This window comes from Phoca vitulina, unplaced genomic scaffold (assembly GCF_004348235.1).
Source record: "Phoca vitulina isolate PV1807 unplaced genomic scaffold, GSC_HSeal_1.0 scaffold7, whole genome shotgun sequence".
In the NCBI taxonomy this organism is placed as follows: domain Eukaryota; kingdom Metazoa; phylum Chordata; class Mammalia; order Carnivora; family Phocidae; genus Phoca; species Phoca vitulina.
The window spans coordinates 33,186,027-33,207,735 of record NW_022589710.1 but is presented as its reverse complement, the minus strand read 5'-3'; the positions used below and the strand labels follow the sequence as shown (position 1 = coordinate 33,207,735).

Below are 21,709 nucleotides of genomic sequence, written 5' to 3'. Positions count from 1 at the left end.
CGGCCGCCAGTGCCATATAGTATGCAGCAACCCGAGGAGTCACGTTGGGGGAACGGCAGAAAGCAGCTATCCTTTTACACTACTTTGCTCTAGCAGCTATCTTAATGGTGACTGCGTGGCCGGGGGGAAACCTGATCGGCCAGATCCAGCCGAAACCGGGAGGGAGGGAGTGGGCTTTCCGGAGGGGGGGAGGTGGGAGGGAGACGAAGAAGGAGGAGTAAGAGAGGGGGAAAGAAAGAGGAAAAGAGTGCGAGGGAGTGAGGGAGGGAGGAAAATAAACAACAAAAAATGTCCTCTTCCTCCCCCACCGGGCAGATTGCAAGTGCGGCGGACATCAAGCAGGAGAATGGGATGGAAAGCGCCTCGGAAGGGCAGGAGGCGCCCCGAGAAGTGGCGGGGGGCGCGGCGGCGGGGCTGAGCCCCCCGGCTCCAGCCCCTTTCCCCCTGGAGCCGGGGGACGCCACGGCCGCCGCCGCAGGGGTGAGCGGAGAGGAAGGGGCAGTGGCGGCAGCGGCGGCGGATCAGGTACAACTCCACTCGGAACTTCTGGGCAGGCACCACCACGCCGCGGCCGCCGCCGTCGCCGCCGCCGCCGCCGCGCAGACCCCACTGGCCTTCTCGCCCGACCATGTCGCCTGCGTGTGCGAGGCGCTGCAGCAGGGGGGCAACCTGGACCGCCTGGCCCGGTTCCTGTGGTCGCTGCCCCAGAGCGACCTGCTACGTGGCAACGAGAGCCTGCTGAAGGCGCGGGCGCTGGTGGCCTTCCACCAGGGCATCTACCCCGAGCTCTACAGCATCCTCGAGAGCCACAGCTTCGAGTCGGCCAACCACCCGCTGCTGCAGCAGCTCTGGTACAAGGCGCGCTACACCGAGGCCGAGCGAGCCCGCGGCCGGCCACTGGGCGCCGTGGACAAGTACCGGCTGCGCAGGAAATTCCCCCTGCCCCGCACCATCTGGGACGGCGAGGAGACGGTGTATTGTTTCAAGGAGAAGTCGCGCAACGCGCTCAAGGAGCTCTACAAGCAGAATCGCTACCCTTCGCCCGCCGAGAAGCGGCACCTGGCCAAGATCACCGGCCTCTCCCTCACCCAGGTCAGCAACTGGTTCAAGAACCGCCGGCAGCGCGATCGGAACCCCTCCGAGACCCAGTCCAAAAGGTGAGCGCCAACTTTCCTCCTCCTCCCCCTTCCTCTCCCCCACCCCCTTCCCAGCTTTCTTTTCCTCCAAGTGCTCGCAAACATGGCGCTTACCTTCCCCACCAGCCTGGTCCGGCTGCCCACCTCTCCCCGCCCCCCACCTCTCCCCGACCGGAGGATGGGGGGGGCAGCGGTGGCGAGAGGCGGGGGAACCTCCCTCCTTACCCTCCCCCTCCTCCCCCCAGAAGTTTCTCGTCGCCCGCCTAGGTCTCAGTCCCCGCCCCCACCTCGGCTGGTCACCGCCGCCCAGTTTCCCACCCCCATCACGCTGGCTTTGAAGTTGCCACTCTCTCTCGGGTTCTGGTGGGGCGCAGGAGCGTGTGTAGGCGCCGGAAAGGGAGCTCTAGTTGCCGCCCGAGGCCCACGAAGGTTGCCAGCGCGGGCCGGGGTCTGCACCTCCAGCGGGTCACACCGGCCGGGCGCGTGCACGCGCTCCTAGACACTCCCCCCCCCCCCCCCGCCGGATTCGGCCGCCCTCCCCCCCCGACCCAACCTGCGCTGGAGGTCGCCTTGGCCGCTCTGGAGGGATGAGGGTGTTGGTGGGGGCTAGCGTTTCAGAAGGGGGGCTGGGGACGTCGAGGTTTTATGTGACAGAGTTAATCATTCACCCTGCGCGCTGTGGTTCCCTTCGCGGCCGCGGCAACGTGGGGTGTTGGTGCGGCTGGGCTCTGCCGTGTTTTGAAACCTGATTCTGAGCTCCTTCGGATCGGGTTTCAGCGCCGCCGGGGCAGTAGGGCTGCGGGGCTTGCTTCCTCGGCCTCCGAACCCTGCCTGGCTCCCTCCTGGGACAGCAGTTGGGGGTGGGGGCGCTATCAGCTCCACACCTCCCAAAGTGCCCACCCTGGCGGGTTTGAACTTTTTGACTGGCAGAGTTTTGGGCCCCAACTGGTAGAAAATGTCGGGTTTTCCACTTCTTTTGTGCGGTCCTTTCGAGTCAGACACCTGGAGGGTGTATTTGGTGTATTGTTGAGCGAACTGTGGAGAAGGTCGCCTAAAGAGATGGTGTCTCCAGCCACGCGGGCATAGGACAGAAAGAACCCAAAGCAGCTCGAAGGTTCTGCCCAGAGAAGGAACTTGGGCGCCAGGGAGCTCGTCCGGGCCGAGCGAAAGCGATCGCCCGGCGCATTCCAGAGTCCGCCGCGGTCCGCCCTTGCCGCTCCTGCCCCTGCGCCCCCGCCGGGGCCCGACGGCTCCGGCGCTCCTCGCCCAAGGCAGGGAGGGAGGCGCTGTGTCCGACCGGGCCTCGCGATTATCAAAACAAAACGCGCACTGCGACCTGCGTGCATCCTTCCGCAGACCTGCGGGGAGACCCAGAGGAGGCCCGTCGGTCACCCCGCGCCAGCTTGTGGCAGCGGATCCCGTCGCTCGGAGCTCCGTCGGAATCCTCAGGGCCCGAGGCAGGGGGTGGGGAGCGGGCGTGGCGCGCAGGCCAGCAGCCTCCACTCCCCGGCTGGGCGCGTTCCCCGTCTCCCCAGCCACACTCTGCCGGCTTTGCGTACCCCCCCCCACCCCCCCCCCCCCGCCCCCGGCCCAGTTGCCTGGTTTAGGCCCCTCTCCGGATCTACCTCCCACCCGCACCCCCGGTGAGTCACCCTCGCAGACGGCGACGGCGGCTCAGCCTCAGCTCGTAAATCAAAGCGCTTTCTGCGCTCCTGGCCCCGCAGCCCAAAGCCCGGGTAATCCCCTCCCCTCCGCTTGAAAGCGAACCGACCGCCGGGCACTGCAAGGGACGTGGATCTTCTACCGGGGCCAAGTCACACCACGCTTCCAAACTGCCAACTAACTGCCCCTTTCTCCCCCGCCCAGCCTCAGACCAAATGGGAAATCCCACCACTACCCCTCCCCGGATTTGGTATTTCCCCCAAAGTCGGGGAGCTGAGGAACACAGTCCCCGTCTGGAGCAGAAGGAATGAGGGTGCTGGGGAAGGGGTCTGATGGTTACAAGGCTGCTGAGTGACCCACACCCTTTCCCTCCCACCTCACCAGGGCACTGGATGGTGTATGTTAAATAGGCCCCTATGGCTTCTTTTGGATTCAAAGGCGACTGCACATAACAGTTCTTGGGTTGAAAGTGCCTTTCCTACATCAAGGACAGCCACTTTGTTGAATGAGAGAGTTGTCAGTCTGGTGGAGTAGAAGTTTGGGAGCAGGTGAGAAAATGATCTCTTGTTAACTAACTGGCAAACAAAACTGAACACTTCCCACCTCCTGCTCCTTTGGCAGTTTCATTTACCTCCAAGATCACACTAATCTGAATTGGTTTTGAGGGGAGGGGAAGGAGTTCCTAAACAGGAAAGACTGACCACCTCATCTAGGGAGTTTTTTCTGCAGCATAGGTAGCAGCGTATATAACAGGAAGGAATAACTTCAATGCTATAAAAATGTACATACAATTCTCATAGTAAATCCTATTAGCTGAATTTACATCTTCCAGATCTCTGGACTTTGCCTGAATTTATTATTGGTAAAATGATTGGGATAGGAGAGTTTATCTTCCCACATTCTCTGGATGGTCAGAATCTGCTGAAAGTTCTCATAGCTTAAACAGGACTAAAAACTTCCTGCTCTGCTTTCCTTAAATACTGACTTTAATGGGGTTAGAGCCTGGACTTCTAAACAAATGGCACTATGTAGAATGTCATCCCTCTGACCTTCTGAATGTCTTGGTTTTCCCCCTCTCTGCAGCGAGTCAGATGGCAATCCCAGCACTGAAGATGAATCCAGCAAGGGCCATGAGGACTTGTCTCCTCATCCACTCTCCGGTTCATCGGATAGTGTCACTAACCTCAGCCTTTCCAGTCACATGGAGCCCATATATATGCAACAAATTGGAAATGCTAAGATCTCATTAAGCTCTTCTGGAGTTTTGTTGAATGGAAGCTTGGTGCCTGCAAGTACTTCACCTGTCTTTCTTAATGGTAATTCTTTCATTCAGGGACCCAATGGAGTCATCCTTAATGGATTAAATGTGGGAAACACACAGACAGTGTCGTTGAACCCACCAAAAATGGCATCAAACATTGTGAGCAATGGTATATCCATGAGTGACATACTGGGGTCTACCTCCCACGATGTGAAGGAATTCAAAGTCCTCCAGAGTTCTTCAACTAACCCAGCAGCCACCACTTCTTACAACTCCAGTGTCCCCGTGTCATTCCCAGGGCTGATACCCAGCACTGAGGTAAAAAGAGAAGGCATTCAAACGGTGGCTTCCCAGGATGGAGGCTCTGTGGTGACTTTTACTACACCAGTGCAAATTAACCAGTATGGCATTGTCCAGATCCCCAATTCCGGAACAAACAGCCAGTTCCTTAATGGGAGCATTGGATTCTCTCCACTGCAGCTGCCTTCTGTTTCCGTAGCAGCTTCACAAGGTAAAAGTCTCATTCGGCACCGTCACGCACCAGTGAATGTTTTAGCCAGCCGCTGTAAATGACGCATTTGGTGAGAGCTATAGATTGATGTTACCGTTCAGGTACCTCGTTGGCTGCCACAGCTGCAGAATAGCGTTGATTTGTCTCTCCTCCTTCACAACACCCGTGTAAGATCCAGCTTGTTTGGTTCCCTGGCATCGTGGACATGGGCTCGTATTTTCCTAACGACTGAATGGAAAAATACAGGTCATAGCAGATCTTGCCAGTTCTACAATTATAGAAATATGATAAGTCAATTGGTGCTTACAAAATAACCCATTGCTTGACATTTTAAGATTAAAAATTAATAAGATTGCTAAGAACACAAAATTAGTCAAGGCAGTTGGTACGAATGTGTACACTTTACCTAAGCATTTTCTGTTTGACCAAGAAGTATTTTAGAAGGGCAGGCTAAAAAGACTGGATCGGTTGTGTTTGATTCATGTTCCTCCTGTAATTAAAACTAACAGACCTAAAGGAAAACCAGAGGAATACGTGACTGGGTGTCTATGGCTCTGCATGTGTACTGGCCCCCTAAATGTGTGGGTTTGTTTAGGAAGGCAACCGTAAGCCTTATTCTATATGTTTGTGGCTTTACTAAAGGCAATATGCTAAAGCAGACACTGATCTGAAGTTTGGGAAGCCTGAGGCTGATATGCCACGTCTTCACTGACTTTAAGCAAGTCTGATGGCTCGGTGTCATTTTTTGTATATAGAAACAGGAATAGTCAGAATGGCAGTGGAGGTGGTATGGCCCCTTAAAATTAGGAGTGGGGGATGTCACTGACCATGTGCCTTCCTGTAAGCAAATCTGAATGTCCAGATTTCTGCGAAGCCAAAATTAAGTCATTGTTTGCCTTAAAGATCAGCTTCCTGTAAAATGGCTTTATCAAAAAAATATCCATTTATGCACAACTTTTTTTTGCTTCCACAACTATGATCTACTTCAGTTTATAGGAGGCATTAATGGAAAAAATGTTGTTGAGTACATTTCATTCTATAAAATCAATTCTCAGGTAAAAGGGTAGTAAAACACAAAACTCCGGCAGCACACCATGTATTTCTTCATTGTTCCAAGTTCTGGAAAGGATTAAGTTAAGTCTTTATCCAACCTAAGGCAAAAATATGGAAACCACAAGGAAAGTCAAAGTGCTTCATTTTATAATAATTTAATGTGGATCTAACCCCTTTTCTCTCTTTAGGAAATTTCCAAACAGTAGATAACATTTTAAAGACAACAGATTTGAGCAAAAAGTCTGGTATGTACACTGGGGGAGAAGAAAAGCAGAAATAGTTTTCACATGTAATCTAGAAATATGCTACTAGAAAAGTATTATAAACTAAAGCTAATTTTTTTTTAAGATTTTTTATTTGAGAGAGAGAGCGAGAGAGAGAGCACGAGAGGGGGGAGGGTCCAAGGGAGAAGCAGACTCCCTGCTGAGCAGGGAGCCCGAAGCGGGTCTCGATCCCGGGACTCCAGGATCATGACCTGAGCCGAAGGCAGTCGCTTAACCAACTGAGCCACCCAGGCGCCCCATAGCTAATTTTTAAAATGGGACATTTAATATGAATAAGAATAGCATTTTCGGTTAAAATAGCTAAGATCAAATAACAGAGCTGTCAATCCTTAGACTGGGTGCATTAAAGGCGTAAGTTTAACCAGATGGGTCCAGGAAGCAACGTTCCTTTATAGTAATTATGGACTGCTGTTCTCAATAAAGCATTTGGGGATTCAGGCTTTCTCAAAAACAGATACTGAAACTTGCCTTAAAATGTGTAGACAAGGTAGATTATCTTTCAATAGTTAGTATTTATATGCGGATTTTCTACATCTTTTACTCACTTTATAATCTGAGAAAATAAGGGTTTTTTTTCCTTACCGTCATTACAAAGTTAGGCTTTTCACCTATGTCCTTTTTCGTTTGGATTTTTTTAACTGATTTTGAAATTATTGTCCAATTTATAATTCAAGTGCAGTTATACTTAAATATCAAGTTTTGGATCACATCTGCTTTTCCTCCTTCATTCATATATGTTATAATTTCTACACATTCAAAAATATTATTTTATTTATATTCAGTAGCGGTTGGGGAAAATGTCCTGTCATATTATTTTTGGTTCCCTGAAAAAAATAACTAATCGTTTTGTTCGCATATACACAGGCAAATAGTTTCACGAATACATAACACATAGCAAAATAAATATTTCAGATGATTTTGCTACAGTTTAGCAGCCAACAAGAATTCTAAAGCACACTTACGTTGAAGTCAAGTAAAAGCCTTTTCATTTGTTTGGCCTGGAACAAACATTTGTGTTAGGGAAGAACCCAAACATATGCAGAGATGTTTTTATTAACACCAGTATTTCCATGAAGAATACTTTCTAGTGGTTAAATTTTTTTTAAAGCTTAAATACAGTGTTTTCTTTCTTTCTTTTTTTTTTTTTTTTTTCATTTAAAGACATTCCTTTGCATTTAAGGTGCTTAAAAAGTGTTTGGGAGACATATAAACAGCCCTATGACATTTATTTATCAATATACGTGGTACTATAATCACAGTTATTCTAATTCAAGAAGGGAAATGTTTTAGGTGAATTACCTTTAATATTGAGCTGTTTTCTCAAAATAATAGTTTACTGAACATCTAATTCAAGATCAGGGTAAACAACCCATCTGAGTAATTCTGTCACAAAATTCCCTCAGGTCCACCTTTCAGTGGCAAGATAATTACCATCATTTTACTGTGCCTATGTAAAGACTCAAAAAGAAAAGGGTTTTACTTGATAGTAGGAGTGAGGGGAAGGGTCTAATTCATCTCCATTGTCTGAGTTACCTGATTTTGAACATCTTCTCAGCTTTCCACTTAGGTTTCTTTTTCTACTTCTGGTCTCTGTAGACCATTATAGTGAGAGCCTCAAAATACAAACCTTTTAAAGAAGCATTAGCTCTAGTTATTTACATTAATCTGTAATTTTAGAAGTACATTTTATTATTATCATTAATTCTTCCTATCCACTGCAACCCTGAAAATTCAGAACTGGCACAACAAAAGAAAAAACTATTGAATATTTTGTTGATTTGACATTACTTTATGGTTAGTTTGGTGAAAGTTTGAAACTTGTCTGTACAGGTTTATATGGTTTAACTTCAGGCCCCAGGGCAACTCGTTTTATGGGGATTTTCTACATATCCATTTATGTCGGTTACTGAACTTGTCCTGAACAAAGGCATTTTGTTTTGCATTTGTGTTTTCTAGTTCTAACTGGCAGAGCTAGCTACAACTATCAACTGACTGAGAGAAATTGAGTTGGTAATAGTGAACCAGAAACTTGATGGAAATTAGAACCTGGAAAAAAAGGTTTTCTCACACTTCGTTTCTAAACCAGTAGTTCTCACTTCCACTGTGTCATCAGACTTACTTGGGAGTTTAAAATACACCTGTTCTAGGACTTACTGAGTCAGATTCTCAGGAGGAGAGCCTGGGAATCTGTAGTTTTAAGTGCTGATGGTGATTCTACTGAACCTGAGAAAAATCATGTGTGTAAAAAAGTATCTTTTTTTCTTTCCTTATCAGTTCTATCAATGATAATCTGTACTTTATTTTTTTTAGGTAATATTTCAGTAAATTCAAGCACTTCAGATGGGAGCACATTTACAAGTGAGTCCACCACAGTCCAGCAAGGAAAGGTTTTCTTGAGCTCTCTTGCTCCCAGTGCAGTGGTATACACTGTTCCTAATTCAGGCCAGACTGTAGGATCTGTTAAACAGGAGGGCTTGGAGAGGAGCCTGGTATTTTCTCAGTTGATGCCTGTCAATCAGAATGCACAAATAAATGCAAACCTGTCTTCTGAAAGTATCTCGGGGAGTGGCCTCCATCCACTGGCCTCCTCATTAGTTAATGTATCCCCAACTCACCATTTTTCCCTGACTCCCCCTACCTTACTAAATCCCACCGAGCTAAACCCTGACATTGCTGATAGCCAGCCAATGTCTGCACCTGTGGCGAGCAAATCTACTGTGACATCTGTCAGCAACACCAACTATGCAACTCTTCAGAACTGTTCCCTTATTACTGGTCAAGATCTCTTGTCAGTCCCCATGACCCAGGCTGCCCTTGGGGAAATTGTTCCTACAGCTGAAGACCAGGTGGGTCACCCTTCCCCAGCAATACACCAGGATTTTGTCAGAGAACATCGTTTGGTTCTGCAATCAGTAGCTAACATAAAAGAGAATTTCTTAACAAATTCTGAGGGCAAAGCCACAAGCAACTTAATGATGCTGGACTCAAAATCCAAGTATGTCCTAGAGGGCATGGTCGAGACTGTCTGTGAAGACCTGGAAACAGACAAAAAAGAGCTTGCCAAGCTCCAAACTGTCCAATTGGATGAAGATATGCAAGACTTATAAACTTGAGTTCTCTCTCTCTCTCTTTTTTCTGGCATCAGCAGGCAGATCTTTTCACGGAGCCCTGAGGACATAAAGCATTTTCCCATTTACAGGGAAACACTAGTTTTGTGAGTAAATGAATTCAGGAGACTGGATTGATCTGCATGAAGATCACAGTTAAATATACAGGAATAGAACTGCATCGCTGCAGCTTTTTCGTTCACATATGTTCTCTTTTAAATAGATGGAGACAAAGGAACAAGATGAAATATATCAAGTCAAAGTGTATCATTTGGTTGACTTAATATAATTCTAAGGTCAAATGGAGCTCTATAGTTCTTTAAATTTAAACGGTATACACCTGACATTGGCATTAGAAACAATACAGTTATTTTTGTTTACTCTTACTCCATGGGCATTGATGAGGTTAAGAAGCATAAATGGTACTCCGCACTATTCTAAAGGTTTATTTTTGAATATATGCATTTCTGTTTTTCAGCATTTTTGTGAAAGTCTTGGTTTGTCTCTACACATTTCCAAATGTGCTTGCTAATAGTCCAGTGGGGCTGAGAAAGTTTGCAACTCCACTAAAAACTCTGAAATAAACTTCAGTATGAGTGTAAATATATTAGTCTTATAAGCCAGGATTTGAGGAATTACAGTGAATTTTATTTATGCTGTATATGTTTCTCTTATACTTCAGACACTATGAACTGAAAAGAAAAATGTTTTCTTACTGTTTAATTTATTTTTATTGCTTGAACAGGAAGTGAACATAGTTATTTCCAACAAAGTTTTACTTTTTGTAGGATTTTAAAAGTAATGATTTTTATCAGCAGTCTGTTATGGTCAATATTAATAACACTGAAACAGGCAATCTAACTCCCAATATTGGAATTTTGGTACTTCTTTTCACATCCTTGTTCTTTATTTAGCAACTCTCTGATTCATTTAAATGTGTTTTCTATAGAATTCTATGTGCCTTTATGCCTTGTGGCCTTTTAATTATTCTTACTAAGGTACAGAAGTGTCAACAAAAGCACTGATGGCTCTTTTCTATCTAACAGGGTTATTTTCACCACAAAATTGCTTTAAGTCTGAAGAACGTAAGTTTCACTTATATAATTATGTTTATGATGTAAATGGATGAACAACTGATTATATTTGATGCTCTTCATTACAATGAAAATAACAATCATAGATTACCATGTAAAATTAATTCTGTAGACTATGAAAACAACCATTTTAAACTAAGGAAAGAATATATAAATTCTCTTGAGCAAAACTCTGCCCTGATGAAACTTAGTTCTAAGTGTTTTGGATCAGTTGTTACGTTATGACATACAACTGTTATTTGCACTATATTATCGTGTCTTGTTTAAAAGTAAATCTTTTGGGGTTTCTTTGAGAAGCTTGCTTGATAATGTTGTGAGCTGTGGTTATAGTTTTTATCAGGACTGAACACAAAATGGAATAATGCAAATACACATTTATGTAGTGAGTAAAGTCTCTGGTGTCTGCAAAGCAAGAAATGTGAGAAAATGATCTCTTCGGAGATGACTTAAAGTCGTTGAACATAAAGATGTTACCAGTGTTGCTCTCTTTGAGATCAGAACAAAGAGTGTACTCTTGATCCCAACAGGCCCATCAGCTGAGCATGTTGAATAACGGCCATAGAGGACTTACCTTTTCTTGTTATTGCAAATGGAACTCGCAGACATAGGTAAAGAGCCCTATCAAGACTTCTTCCCATCGTTTTGCTAAAGAACTTAGATCCCATCTTTTTTATGGAATTAGTCAATGTTCTTAAACTGCTGAAACTACAGTTTTTCATCTTTTTTTTTTTTTAACAAAGTCAGGTGTTTTAGAGTTCTCTTCTCCTCCACCACTACTTACTCAGCTTATTGTTGTTGTTTTTTCCTGTAGGTGTGTGCTGATCATGTTACTGAGATTAATTATATGGTTCTCTAGTGTAGTTTACATGAAAATGATGGCTTTTCACTTGATGGCTGCAGATAGCAAGAGTTTTTGTTCGTTATTTTAAAATACCGATCTAATAAGGGAGATGGGAACGTTTAAAAAGTTATATATATCATATATATAACTGGAAAAGTTTCATATGTCTTCCAAAAATATAATAAGCCTCTCTTTTATTCACAGTTCTTCCTCTTTTTTTTCTCTTAAGAAAAAGAAAAGATAGCACAAAACTTAAAACTTACCTAGGAAACCCATTCATACTCCCAACATGATGTAATTATACCCGTACAATTACTTCAGGTAGCTACACAATATACCAGGTAAGAATCAATGCACATTCTAGAGAACTTACTGTTCTTTTCTATTCTTTCAGTAAAATAAGGGCCAGTTGGTTTATAGCCCATACATATGTGAATGAAATAAGATAAACCCCATGATCTCCTTGCACAGAATTGCAAATGTTTTTTGCAATACCAAGGGCCAGACTCAGGACCCTTGGAGTTCATGTGGCAGAATTTCTCTTACATAAACCAATGCTTGAAGATGCTGCAAATGACCCTCAAATGATCCCCAAAGAGGAATCAGAATAGGGGTAAAAACTCTCCCTGCAAAGCCCAACCCCTGCTGCTGGCTGTGGGATTTTTGGTGTGAGGCTCTCTATGCACTCTGCCAGAATTTGGCATTTAGCTCTTAGTTACAGCTAGTAAAGAACAGTTTTGTCATTTAAAGAGAAGGTGCATTTGTTCCTCAATCAAGCAAGAACACCTGTGTTGTAGTGCTTCATAGCTCATATATATTTATAGTAACAAAAAGACTGAATCGTACACGTTTCAGTGCCTTTCTTGTGTTATGAAAGGCAAGTAGACGTTATAGCCATAGGTAAAAAATGTGTAGTTAAATTGCACACTGACCTTAAATCTCCTTGTATATGCCCTTGCATTTTGCATGTCAAAAGTTGGATTATTGGGCATGTGTTGCAGCCTGCCCTGCTACGTTAGGCAAGTGTGTGTTAGTACATAGCCAGAAGTTCTTCATTCTTTTACAATGTTTTTGACAGATCATCTCATCATAAAAATATAAATAATTCAGGACATTTGTGGGGAAAAGAACTACATTTTACAAAAGATGTTTCGAAGTCTTCCTAGAACTTAGATGATAGAGCCTAAAAAGAGTTATTTTGTATCTAGTTGAGACATTTCATGTTAATTTAATATTACCGCCGTACATTTTATTAATCAATTATGTAGCATGTGACTCTTGGCTTTCAGGGTTCTCAATTTTTGTTCTTTTGTTGCATGTACTGTATGTTTAGAGGAGACCGGTTATAGACTCAATATGGTTTTACTGTGCCTTACACAAAGAGAAAATCTATACAGAATGTATATCATGGGGTGGGGTGACAGAGTCTCTACTGCACTGTGAGGTGATGGCACACAGAGCATGTCCCAGAACATTTCTGTGCTTAATTACCCAACCAAAGAGATCTAAAGTATGTATGTTGTACTGTAATAGGGGTTTATGCCTGGACAATTAAGTGTTTTATTTGTTTTCTGAAATGATGTGAACTTATTTTTCTAAACACTATGCTAAATAAACTTTATATTTATACATACGTTGTGTTTAAAAAGTTATTTATCGCTGGAAAAAAAAAAGAAAAGAGTAGGGAAAAAGAAAAACAAAAACCCACACAAACATTCCATAGGCTGGCAGGTACAACAACAAAAGGAGTCATTTTAGAACAATCTCTGTTGGTCTTTGTACAAGATTATGCAATTCACTTAATTGTATTGCATACCCAAAGCTAAATGATTAGATTTCATCCTCAGTGTAAAGAAATGTTTCCTATGCATCTGGGTATTCCAAAATCTGACTCTCATACTCTAAAAGGTTTATTGGAATTAAATTCAATGATCCAAAGACCTTTCCATTCCCAACCTTACTGGATGAGCTCAATATAATGCATCTTTCAAGCATTCCCATTAACCGAAGCCTGGTTACACCGCAGTTGGGTCCACCAGTGATTTGACTTGAAGATACGGACACAACTGCACCACTGAAGACTCAGCCCTGCTACAGTTTGATCCTACCTTTAAAATTACATGACCTCTGGGGGCGCCTGGGTGGCTCAGTCGTTAAGCGTCTGCCTTCGGCTCAGGTCATGATCTCAGGGTCCTGGGATCGAGCCCCACATCAGGCTCCCCGCCCGGCGGGAAACCTGCTTCTCCCTCTCCCACTCCCCCGCTTGTGTTCCCTCTCTCGCTGTGTCTCTCTCTGTCAAATAAATAAATAAAAATAAAAAATAAATTTTAAAAAAAATTACACGACCTCTGATGAGGTATGCCTCCCTCACCGAAATGAAGAGGAACTTGGATAAGGGAGATTGGCACCACCTATACAATTGTATTACAAAACCAGTTAAAGGCATCAAATTAATTTCAGGCATTTCTTGAACTTTTTTATATTCTTGTCGTTTGTTTCATTTGTTTAGCAATTTTCTATGTAGCTAAACCAGTTAAAGTGGATAGTGTCTCAGTGAGTCTAGGGTCAGAGTATTGTGGAGTGATTACATTTTATAACACCTTAACCAAACAAATATTTTAAAACATTTGACAGGTCATTGACCTACTTCAAACATTTGTGACTTGGCAGAATCTAGCAAACTAAATAAAAACCTTCAAGGGGAATTCAAGAGTTTCAGCTATAGGATTCCATACCACTTTTTCTGCTTCCCTTAAGAAATAATATATGTGGGGTGCTGGGCTGGCTCAGTAGGCATGTGACTCTTGATCTTGGGGTCATGAATTCAAGTCCCATGTTGGGCATAGAGCTTACTTAGAAAAAAATAATAAATGTGGAAATTTACCTTTATACATCACCATTTTCAATAAAGTAGATAGTAAATACATAAAGATATATTCAGATAATGGCCAGTACTATAAAGTCCATAACAAGGTAATGAGACTGAGCATGGGGAATGGTAGAAGTGGGGACACACATTACATTGGTCAAAAGTCTCAAGGAAGTAAACTTAGAACAAAGAGGCGTGAATGAAGAGAGAGAACCAACCCACAAGACTTAGAAAAATAGCATTGCAGACCTAGGAAACAGCAGGTACAAAGACCCTAAGGGAGGAGCAGAGTGGCTGTTAACTCCTAGTGTTAACCCTAGTAGTCATTTAGTAGGAGATGCAATCAGAGAGAGAGGCAGCTAGGTGCCAGATCACAGGTAGAACTTTATTGGTCTGTGCTGAATTGTTTGGATTTGAGTCAGAGAAGCAAGGATTGACATAACACGATTTACACGTTTTTTTAAAGATTTTGTTTATTTGACACAGAGAGCGAGAGAGGGAACACAAGCAAGGGGTGCGGGAGAGGGAGAAGCAGGCTTCCCGCCGAGCAGGGAGCCCGATGTGGGGCTCGATCCCAGGACCCTGGGATCATGACCTGAGACGAAGGCAGACGCTTAACGACTGAGCCACCCAGGCGCCCCACAATTTACACTTTAAAATATCACTCTGCCTATTCTTTGGAGAATGGTGTTGTAGGAAGCCATTCTTGTGAGGGAAGGGATTAGGAAATTATGTCATATTGTCCTAAGCTGTTGGACAGGAAATACCTCAGGAGCTGTTGAAGCATGTATGGCCGTTTTTTCCTAAATGTCACCAGAATTTCTGCTCCCCAAGCCTTCTGTCTACTCTGCCTCTTGCTGTTGGCCAAAGCCGCCAGCTTCCTGCTATGATTGTCCCAGTCTGAACTTGTGCCCTGAACTCCAGTCTGTAGATCCAGTTCCCTAATGGATATTTTCAGAATGTCCCAGTCACCTATGACTCTACATATGAAAAATTTAAACTATTATGTTTGCCTTAAGTCTGTTTCTCACTCAGTGCTCCTCATTATATAGTAGCACTCATTTATCCACCAGCCAAATAAAAAATCTGGGGCTCACTCTGGAGTCTTCTCTCCCTTTCTTCCCACCTCCTCCACCAGATCACTACATCGCTCCATGGCTGCTATTTTACTGTCTCTTGAATCAATTCCTTCCCCTCCATTTCAAAAGTTACTGCCATAGTTTAGGCACTTACCATTTTGGTTTTTGTGGGGTTTTTTTTTATATATTTTATTTTTAAGCAATCGCTACACCCAACATGGGGCTTAAACTCATAACCCCGATATCAAGAGTCTCATGCTCCACTGACTGAGCCAGCCAGGTGCCCCAGCATTTACCATTTCTTGACTGAATTATTACAATCACCTCCTACCTGGTATCTCAGTGTCTGGTCCTCATTCCAGGCTACATTACAATTATATTTAGATGTAACTTTCAGAATTCAAGACATTTCAGCCTCGCTTTCCAGTTTAGACATGGTCTCCACTGTTTATGAAATACCATTCAAACCCCTTCACAGGGGTGCCTGGGTGGCCCAGTTGGATAAGTTCTGATTCTTGGCTTTGCACTCAGGTCGTGATCTGAGGATCATGAAACTGAGCTGTGTGTCAGGCTCTGTGCTCAGGGCAGAGTCGGCTTGGGATTCTTTCTTGCTTTTGCTCTCGCTTGCTCTCTAAAATAAATAAATCCTTAAAAAATAAAAACAATAAACCCCTTAACATACAAAGCCCCCAAGACCCAGGCCCTACTTCTTTGTCTAGTCACATCTGTTCCCCAAAGGGACCGGGTTCTTTCTCACCTACCCAATCACCAAGACTCACTAGATGTCACTAGTGAATCTAGTGCTCTGAGAATCTCCGTCTCACCCTCATACAGAACAGTGCATGGCCCATTCTGGGACTTGACAGGGATTTATGCCTTCCCTTAGTGTAGCACTTATCACATCATTATGTGTTTGCTTCTCTGCACTTTCATCTCTGCTTCTCTGGCATTCAGTGTAATGGAGCATAGTAGGCACTTAAAAAATATTTGTTGAATGCACAGTGACTCTGTTATCCTTTCCTTTAAATCATTTCACTTGCTCTGGATTAAGGAACTTCATTGCTAGGGCACCTGCCCGCTCAGTCAGTAGAGCACGTGACCCTTGATCTTGGGGGTGTAAGTTCGAGCCCCACACTGGGTGTAGAGATTACTTAGAAAATAATAAAATCTTCTTTTAAAAAGAAAGAAACTTATTTGCTAAACTAGTTAAAGCATTATCTCTATTTAGAGCTCAAAAAATAAATCAATACATTTGAGGGTAGAACTTTAAAGTGGCTCTTTGAATCTTCTAGCATTAGTGGATGGTCTTCATGGTAATTATTTTCCTTACGGCTCCAAGGTTTTTTCCACTTACTTCCAAATAGAGGCTGGGTTTCAGCAGATAGAGGTTGGCTAAAGTTTGACAGACAAGTGGGGCATTAGCACAAAATATAGTCACTAAGCTTTTTTAGATCAATGTTTCAAAATAGCAGTGATGTACAGAAAAGCTATTTATACTTATGTATAGATATACTTTCTAAAAATATTCTCTCTGTGGATGTATTCCTATTACTTGTATGTGAACTGAGCAGATGTCTAAAGAGTCTATGAGGAATAGTAAATGGAACGTAGAGTTTAGGCATCAGGAAATCTGGATTCTAATTAGCTTTTAGATTTGGGAAATATCAATTCACCTCTCTGGAACCTATTTTTTCCCATTGAAATGGATATGTTGGGTATCCTTATATTTGAGATTCATGTAGCTATAAGAAATGAAAAAGGTTAATAAAATGCATGCCCTCCCCCCACCACATAGGTTAAGAAGACCAAATCAATTACAGAATGAAAATACACTGTGACCTGCAGAGGACTACAAATGTAAAATAAAATAATGGATACTGAGTCAACAACCTGCGACCCTCTAGGATTATTTAGAGGTGTAGAGTGAGGTGAGGCAGGTCTGGGTCTACACTCTTCCACCTTCTTCACCTGTCTCTACTTTGCTCCCTAACGGTTCTGCCCTTCTCTCAGGTACCGCCCTACCTCCCCAAGTGCCTTAAGTGATAACCCTGGTGTGGGTGCTTAACAGTTTAAGATATGATGAGCCCAACCCGCACCCCCATGGTTTTGCTTTTTTTTAAAACTCCTCCCCTCTTCTTGGGAATTTGCATTTTAAGGAAGGCTTTTAAAGACACAAAAGAACCAAGCTGTAATCATAATGATAAATTTCAGATTAATAAAACTGAGCAAGGTGTTCCCTTTTCCTAAGAGCAGCAGACGTGTGTGTGTGTGTGTGTGTGAAGCTGGGTATAGGGAGAGAAGGATAGATGAGCAGAGGAAAAGAGAGATTATCTCCATTTCTCTTCTTTGTGTGCTCTACTTCCCCCCTGGATATCTAGGACCAGACAGTGGAATTTGAGCTGTTGGATCCTCTGAAAACAATTAACAATATAGTTTTCCCCACCCCATCTCATCCAGAGCTTGGGATATTTCCTTCAAGAGAATTCCTGTGTTGAAAAGTCATTAGCTAGAATAAAACCATAAAAATTAGCTACAGAAAAACAAAGGTTGTTCCAGGTTTTTCTGGTTTTTTTTGCTTTTAAAGATGTGAGCTATAGGGGTGCTTGGGTGGCTCAGTCAGTTAAGCGTCCAACTCTTGATTTCAGTTCAGGTTATGGTCTCAGGGTCTTGAAATCAAGCCCAGGGTTAGGCTCCAGACTCAGCGTGGAGTCTTGAGATTCTCTCTCTCCCTCTGCCCCTCCTCCCTTGCGCCCCACCCTGCCTTGCTCACACATTCTCTCTCTCAAATAAATAAATGAAATCTTTGGGGAAAAAAAAAAAAGGTGGCTCTGTCAGTTGGGTGACTGACTCCTGGTTTTGGCTCAGGTCGTGATCTCAGGGTCCTGGGTTGGAGCCCCATGACTGACTCCATGCTCCCTGGGGAGTCTGCTTCAGGATTCTCTCTCTCACTCTGCCTCCCCACTGCACGTTCTCTCTCTTTCTCTCTCTGAAATAAAGAAACAAATCTTTTTTTTTTAAAAGATGTGAGCTATATAGGAGATGTGCCAAAGAAAACCCAAAATACACATTTGGTTGAAATTAGGGAATTTAATACAAGTTTGTGTTCATTTTTATTTATTTAATAAGTACATTCTTACTGTGTTCTTTAAAAGATGGATGACCTTGAATATCTTAGTATAAATGTATTACTCATTCCTTGGCAAATTTATTTTATTAGCATTTAATGGGGGGGAAAAAGATGATTGAAAGCCTGCCCCTGCATGAATAACCATTAGTGCTTTTAATCCTAAAGTGACTTAAGTATCCTCTCCCAATCGTCCCAGGTAGAATTTCCAAAATCTCTCCAATGAACACATAATAGTTCTAAGAATACATACAGTCTCCAAGAGTCCCTTACTTCTAGTCTCACTATACAGTCATACTCCAATATCTTAACAAACACGCATCGGTCTTCCCAAGAACAAGCACAGATTTTCCCATTAGGTAGCAAGTTGATAGTGTTGTAATACTGAGCTCCTAGTAAGAGCAAAGCTATATCAATATAGGATTTGTGGGGTTTTTTTCTTTTTGTTTGTTTTAAGATTTTATTTATTTGAGAGAGAGAGTGAGTGAGAGAGAGAGAGCACAGGGAGAGGGAGAAGCAGGCTCCCCACTGAGCAGGGAGCCCAATGTGGAACTCCATCCCAGGACCCTGGGATCATGACCCAAGCAGAAGGCAGACACCCACCCAGCTGAACCCTCCAGGAGCCCCTAGGATTTGTGTTTTTCAAGAAGGAATAAATTATGCTAAAATTTGCCTTTATTTTATTTTAAATGGTACATATTAACAATGTAAATTAAATGTATGAAGAAGATTGGGTCCCTATGTAAAGTATCTAAGGTGAAAGATTATTTATCAAATGCTTTAAATTCCTTAGAAGCACTTTAAAATATATTAGCTATTGAATGTTAAATACAAAGCATTTCTCTGTTTATCACAGCAGATCCCCATATGGAGCCTGCAAGAAAATATTTTCTAAGTTATTATAAATAAAACTGCCTTTTAATTTTTTTTCTAGAATCCAAAATTTTCATTAATTGCACACTAATAGACCTCTTTTCAGTTGTCCTTAGTTAGGTTTCTCCATGAAAATTGTTAGATGTGTCTGTAAACCAAGGTAATTTTTATAAAGAAAAGGAACCTTTGATATAATATCCTAAATACTACTTTATATGCCCGATGATCATGTTACCTTAGTGCATACTCCCCAGAGGTCTGGGTAAACCGAAGTTATAGATGCCCACCATTCGTTTTCATTGCTGTAAAGAATATGGCAACATTCAGCGGAGATTCGTGTTTCCCAGTGCCAATTCGATGAAGCCAAAATCTTGGCAATGACAATGCACTTGTATATAAACATAAGACCAGGTTTGTGATTTGGGCCCAAGTTCCTATACCAGAGGCGAAAACTGTTCTAAAGGACCACTTTCAGCCTCTGGAAACATCAGGAACCCTGAAAAGCTCCCAAAGCTCTGCTAGAATCAGTTTACTTAATTTTTTTTTTTAAGATTTATTTATTTGAGAGAGAGAGAGAGAGCACACAAGCAGAGGGAGGGGCAGAGGGAGAGGGAGAGAAAGAATCTTCAAGCAGACTCCTCCCTGCTGAGCACGGAACCCGACATGGGGCTCGATCCCAGGACCCTGAGATCGTGACCTGAGCTGAAATCCAGTCAGATACTTAACTGACTAAGCCACCCAGGTGCTCCCAGTTTACTTAATTTATAGCAAACCCCAGCATACATAGGTCAAGTGCCAGGCTCATTACTGGGGCTTCAAGGATGGAGAAGTCAGCCTAACATCTAAGAACTAAGTTAAGTGGATTGATAGGGAAATACAAACTATCCATGCTAAAGTACTAAAAAGAGGTATGTAGAACATGTCCAGAAGAGTTGTACGAGGCCCAAAGAGCAGGGTGATATTGCTTTTTAAAAATGTATTTTAAGAGTACTCTGGCAGGGCACAGAGAAAGAATGTTCTAGGTGGGTGATACAGCTTTTCTAATAAGGATTTTAAACTTTAGAGGCAATGGGTCATCGTGAAAAGCATTATTTTTTTAAACTTCCACTCTTTTTATTATTGCAAAAAAGATTATTTCCTATAGAAAACACAAGACACAAAAATCTTACACATAATCCCATCACCTGGAGATAATAATAGCTAACATTAAGTATATATTTACTATTTGCTAAGTACTCTTCGAAGTGCTCTTACACGTGTTGCATCCTTTATTCATTAAAACAACCCTGCGAAGTAGGTATAATTACAGTCCCGGTTTTGCAGGATACCGAAGCACAGAGGACACAAGTAATTGTCCTAAATGTTCATAGGAAGTAGCTGAGCTGGCTCCAAAGCATGACCCTCCCTTTTTCTAATTAAAAAAATTATTAATTTCTTTAAAAATTTTTAATTGTAATAAAGAATATATTAAATTTACCAATTTCAATCTTTTGAGGAAAGGTCATATTTTTTCCATAGTGGCTGCATCATTTCACCATCCCACCAACAGTGCGCAAGGGTTCCAATTTTTCCACGTCCTTGCTAAACCTATTTTCTGTTTTTTTTTTTTTTAAGATTTTATTTATTTGACAGAGAGAGAGCAGGAGAGCACAGGCAGGGGGAGGGGCAGAGGGAGAGGGTGAGCAAGAAGCAGGCTCCCCGCTGAGCAGGGAGCCCAATGTGGGGCTCGATCCCAGAACCCTGGGACCACGACGAAAGCCGAAGGCAGTTGCTTAACCAACTGAGCCACCCAAGCGCCCCATTATGCTTTTTTGATAGTAGCATCTCAGTGGGTGTAAGGTGCTATCTCCCTGTGGTTTTGATATGCATTTCTCGGATTAATGATGATAAGTATCTTTTCATATTCTTGATGGCCATTGGTATATCATTTTTGGAGAAGTGTTTAAGTCTTTTGCCCTTTTTTAATCTAATTATTTGATTATTTTATTATTGAATTGTAGGAATTCTTTTCATTTTTCTTAAAGATTTTATTTTTAAGTAATCTCTACACCTAATGTGGGGCTTGAACTCAACCCCAAAATCAAGAGTTGCATGCTCTATTGACTGAGCTAGCCAGGCACCCCTTGAATTGTAGGAATTCTTTATATATTCTGGATATTAATCTCTTTTCACATATATGATTCGCAAACATTTTCTCCCATTCCATATAGACTGCCTTTTCATTCTGTTGATTATGTCCTTTCATGAACAAAAGGGTTTTTTCCTTCTTTTTATTAGAGCTGACACACAATGTTACATTAGTTTCAGGTGTACAACATAGTGATTCAAAAACTCTATGCACGATGCTATGCTCATCACAAGTGTGGCTACCACCCGCCCCCATACAGCGCTATTACAATATCATTAACCATATTCCCTCTGCTGGGCCTTTCAGATGAACAAAAGTTTTTAAGTATGATGTTGCATTTGTCTATTTTTGCCTTCATTAGCCTGTGCTTTTGGCAGCATATCCAAGAAATCATTGCCATGCAATATCATGAACCTCCTCTCCTGCTTTCTTTTAGGAGTTTTGTAGTTTGGGGTCTTATATTTAGGTCTTTAGTATATTGGATTGATTTTTGTATAAGAGTATAAGAGTCTACTTTTTTTTTTTTTTTGGAAGGGGTCAGTTTTCCCAGCACTATATGATAAAGAGACTGCCTTTTCCCCATTGAGCAAAGTTTGACCTTTTAATATATATATAAAGTGATGCGTTATAAGGAATTGGCTCACTTGATTATAGAGATCAGCAAGTCCCAAGACTTGGGTAGGGTGA

General features: G+C 42.7%; 1 protein-coding gene across 1 annotated transcript; it reads left to right on the top strand.

Moving 5' to 3' along the window:
• The first annotated feature begins 288 nt into the window (after positions 1-288).
• Positions 289-9,923, top strand: SIX4 (SIX homeobox 4). Its single transcript, XM_032404613.1, has 3 exons — positions 289-1,157; positions 3,882-4,570; positions 8,218-9,923. Exons 1-3 carry the CDS (start codon positions 289-291, stop codon positions 9,012-9,014), a joined length of 2,355 nt encoding a protein of 784 aa, XP_032260504.1. The 3' UTR covers positions 9,015-9,923.
• The last annotated feature ends 11,786 nt before the right edge of the window (positions 9,924-21,709 follow it).

Bases quoted from the DNA above. Each gene is read 5' to 3' on its own strand.
- SIX4 (XM_032404613.1), top strand. From the start codon at position 289: ATGTCCTCTTCCTCCCCCACCGGGCAGATTGCAAGTGCGGCGGACATC. The intron at 1,158-3,881 runs GTGAGCGCCAAC...CCCTCTCTGCAG, and splicing joins TCCGAGACCCAGTCCAAAAG to CGAGTCAGATGGCAATCCCA. The intron at 4,571-8,217 runs GTAAAAGTCTCA...TATTTTTTTTAG, and splicing joins TTCCGTAGCAGCTTCACAAG to GTAATATTTCAGTAAATTCA.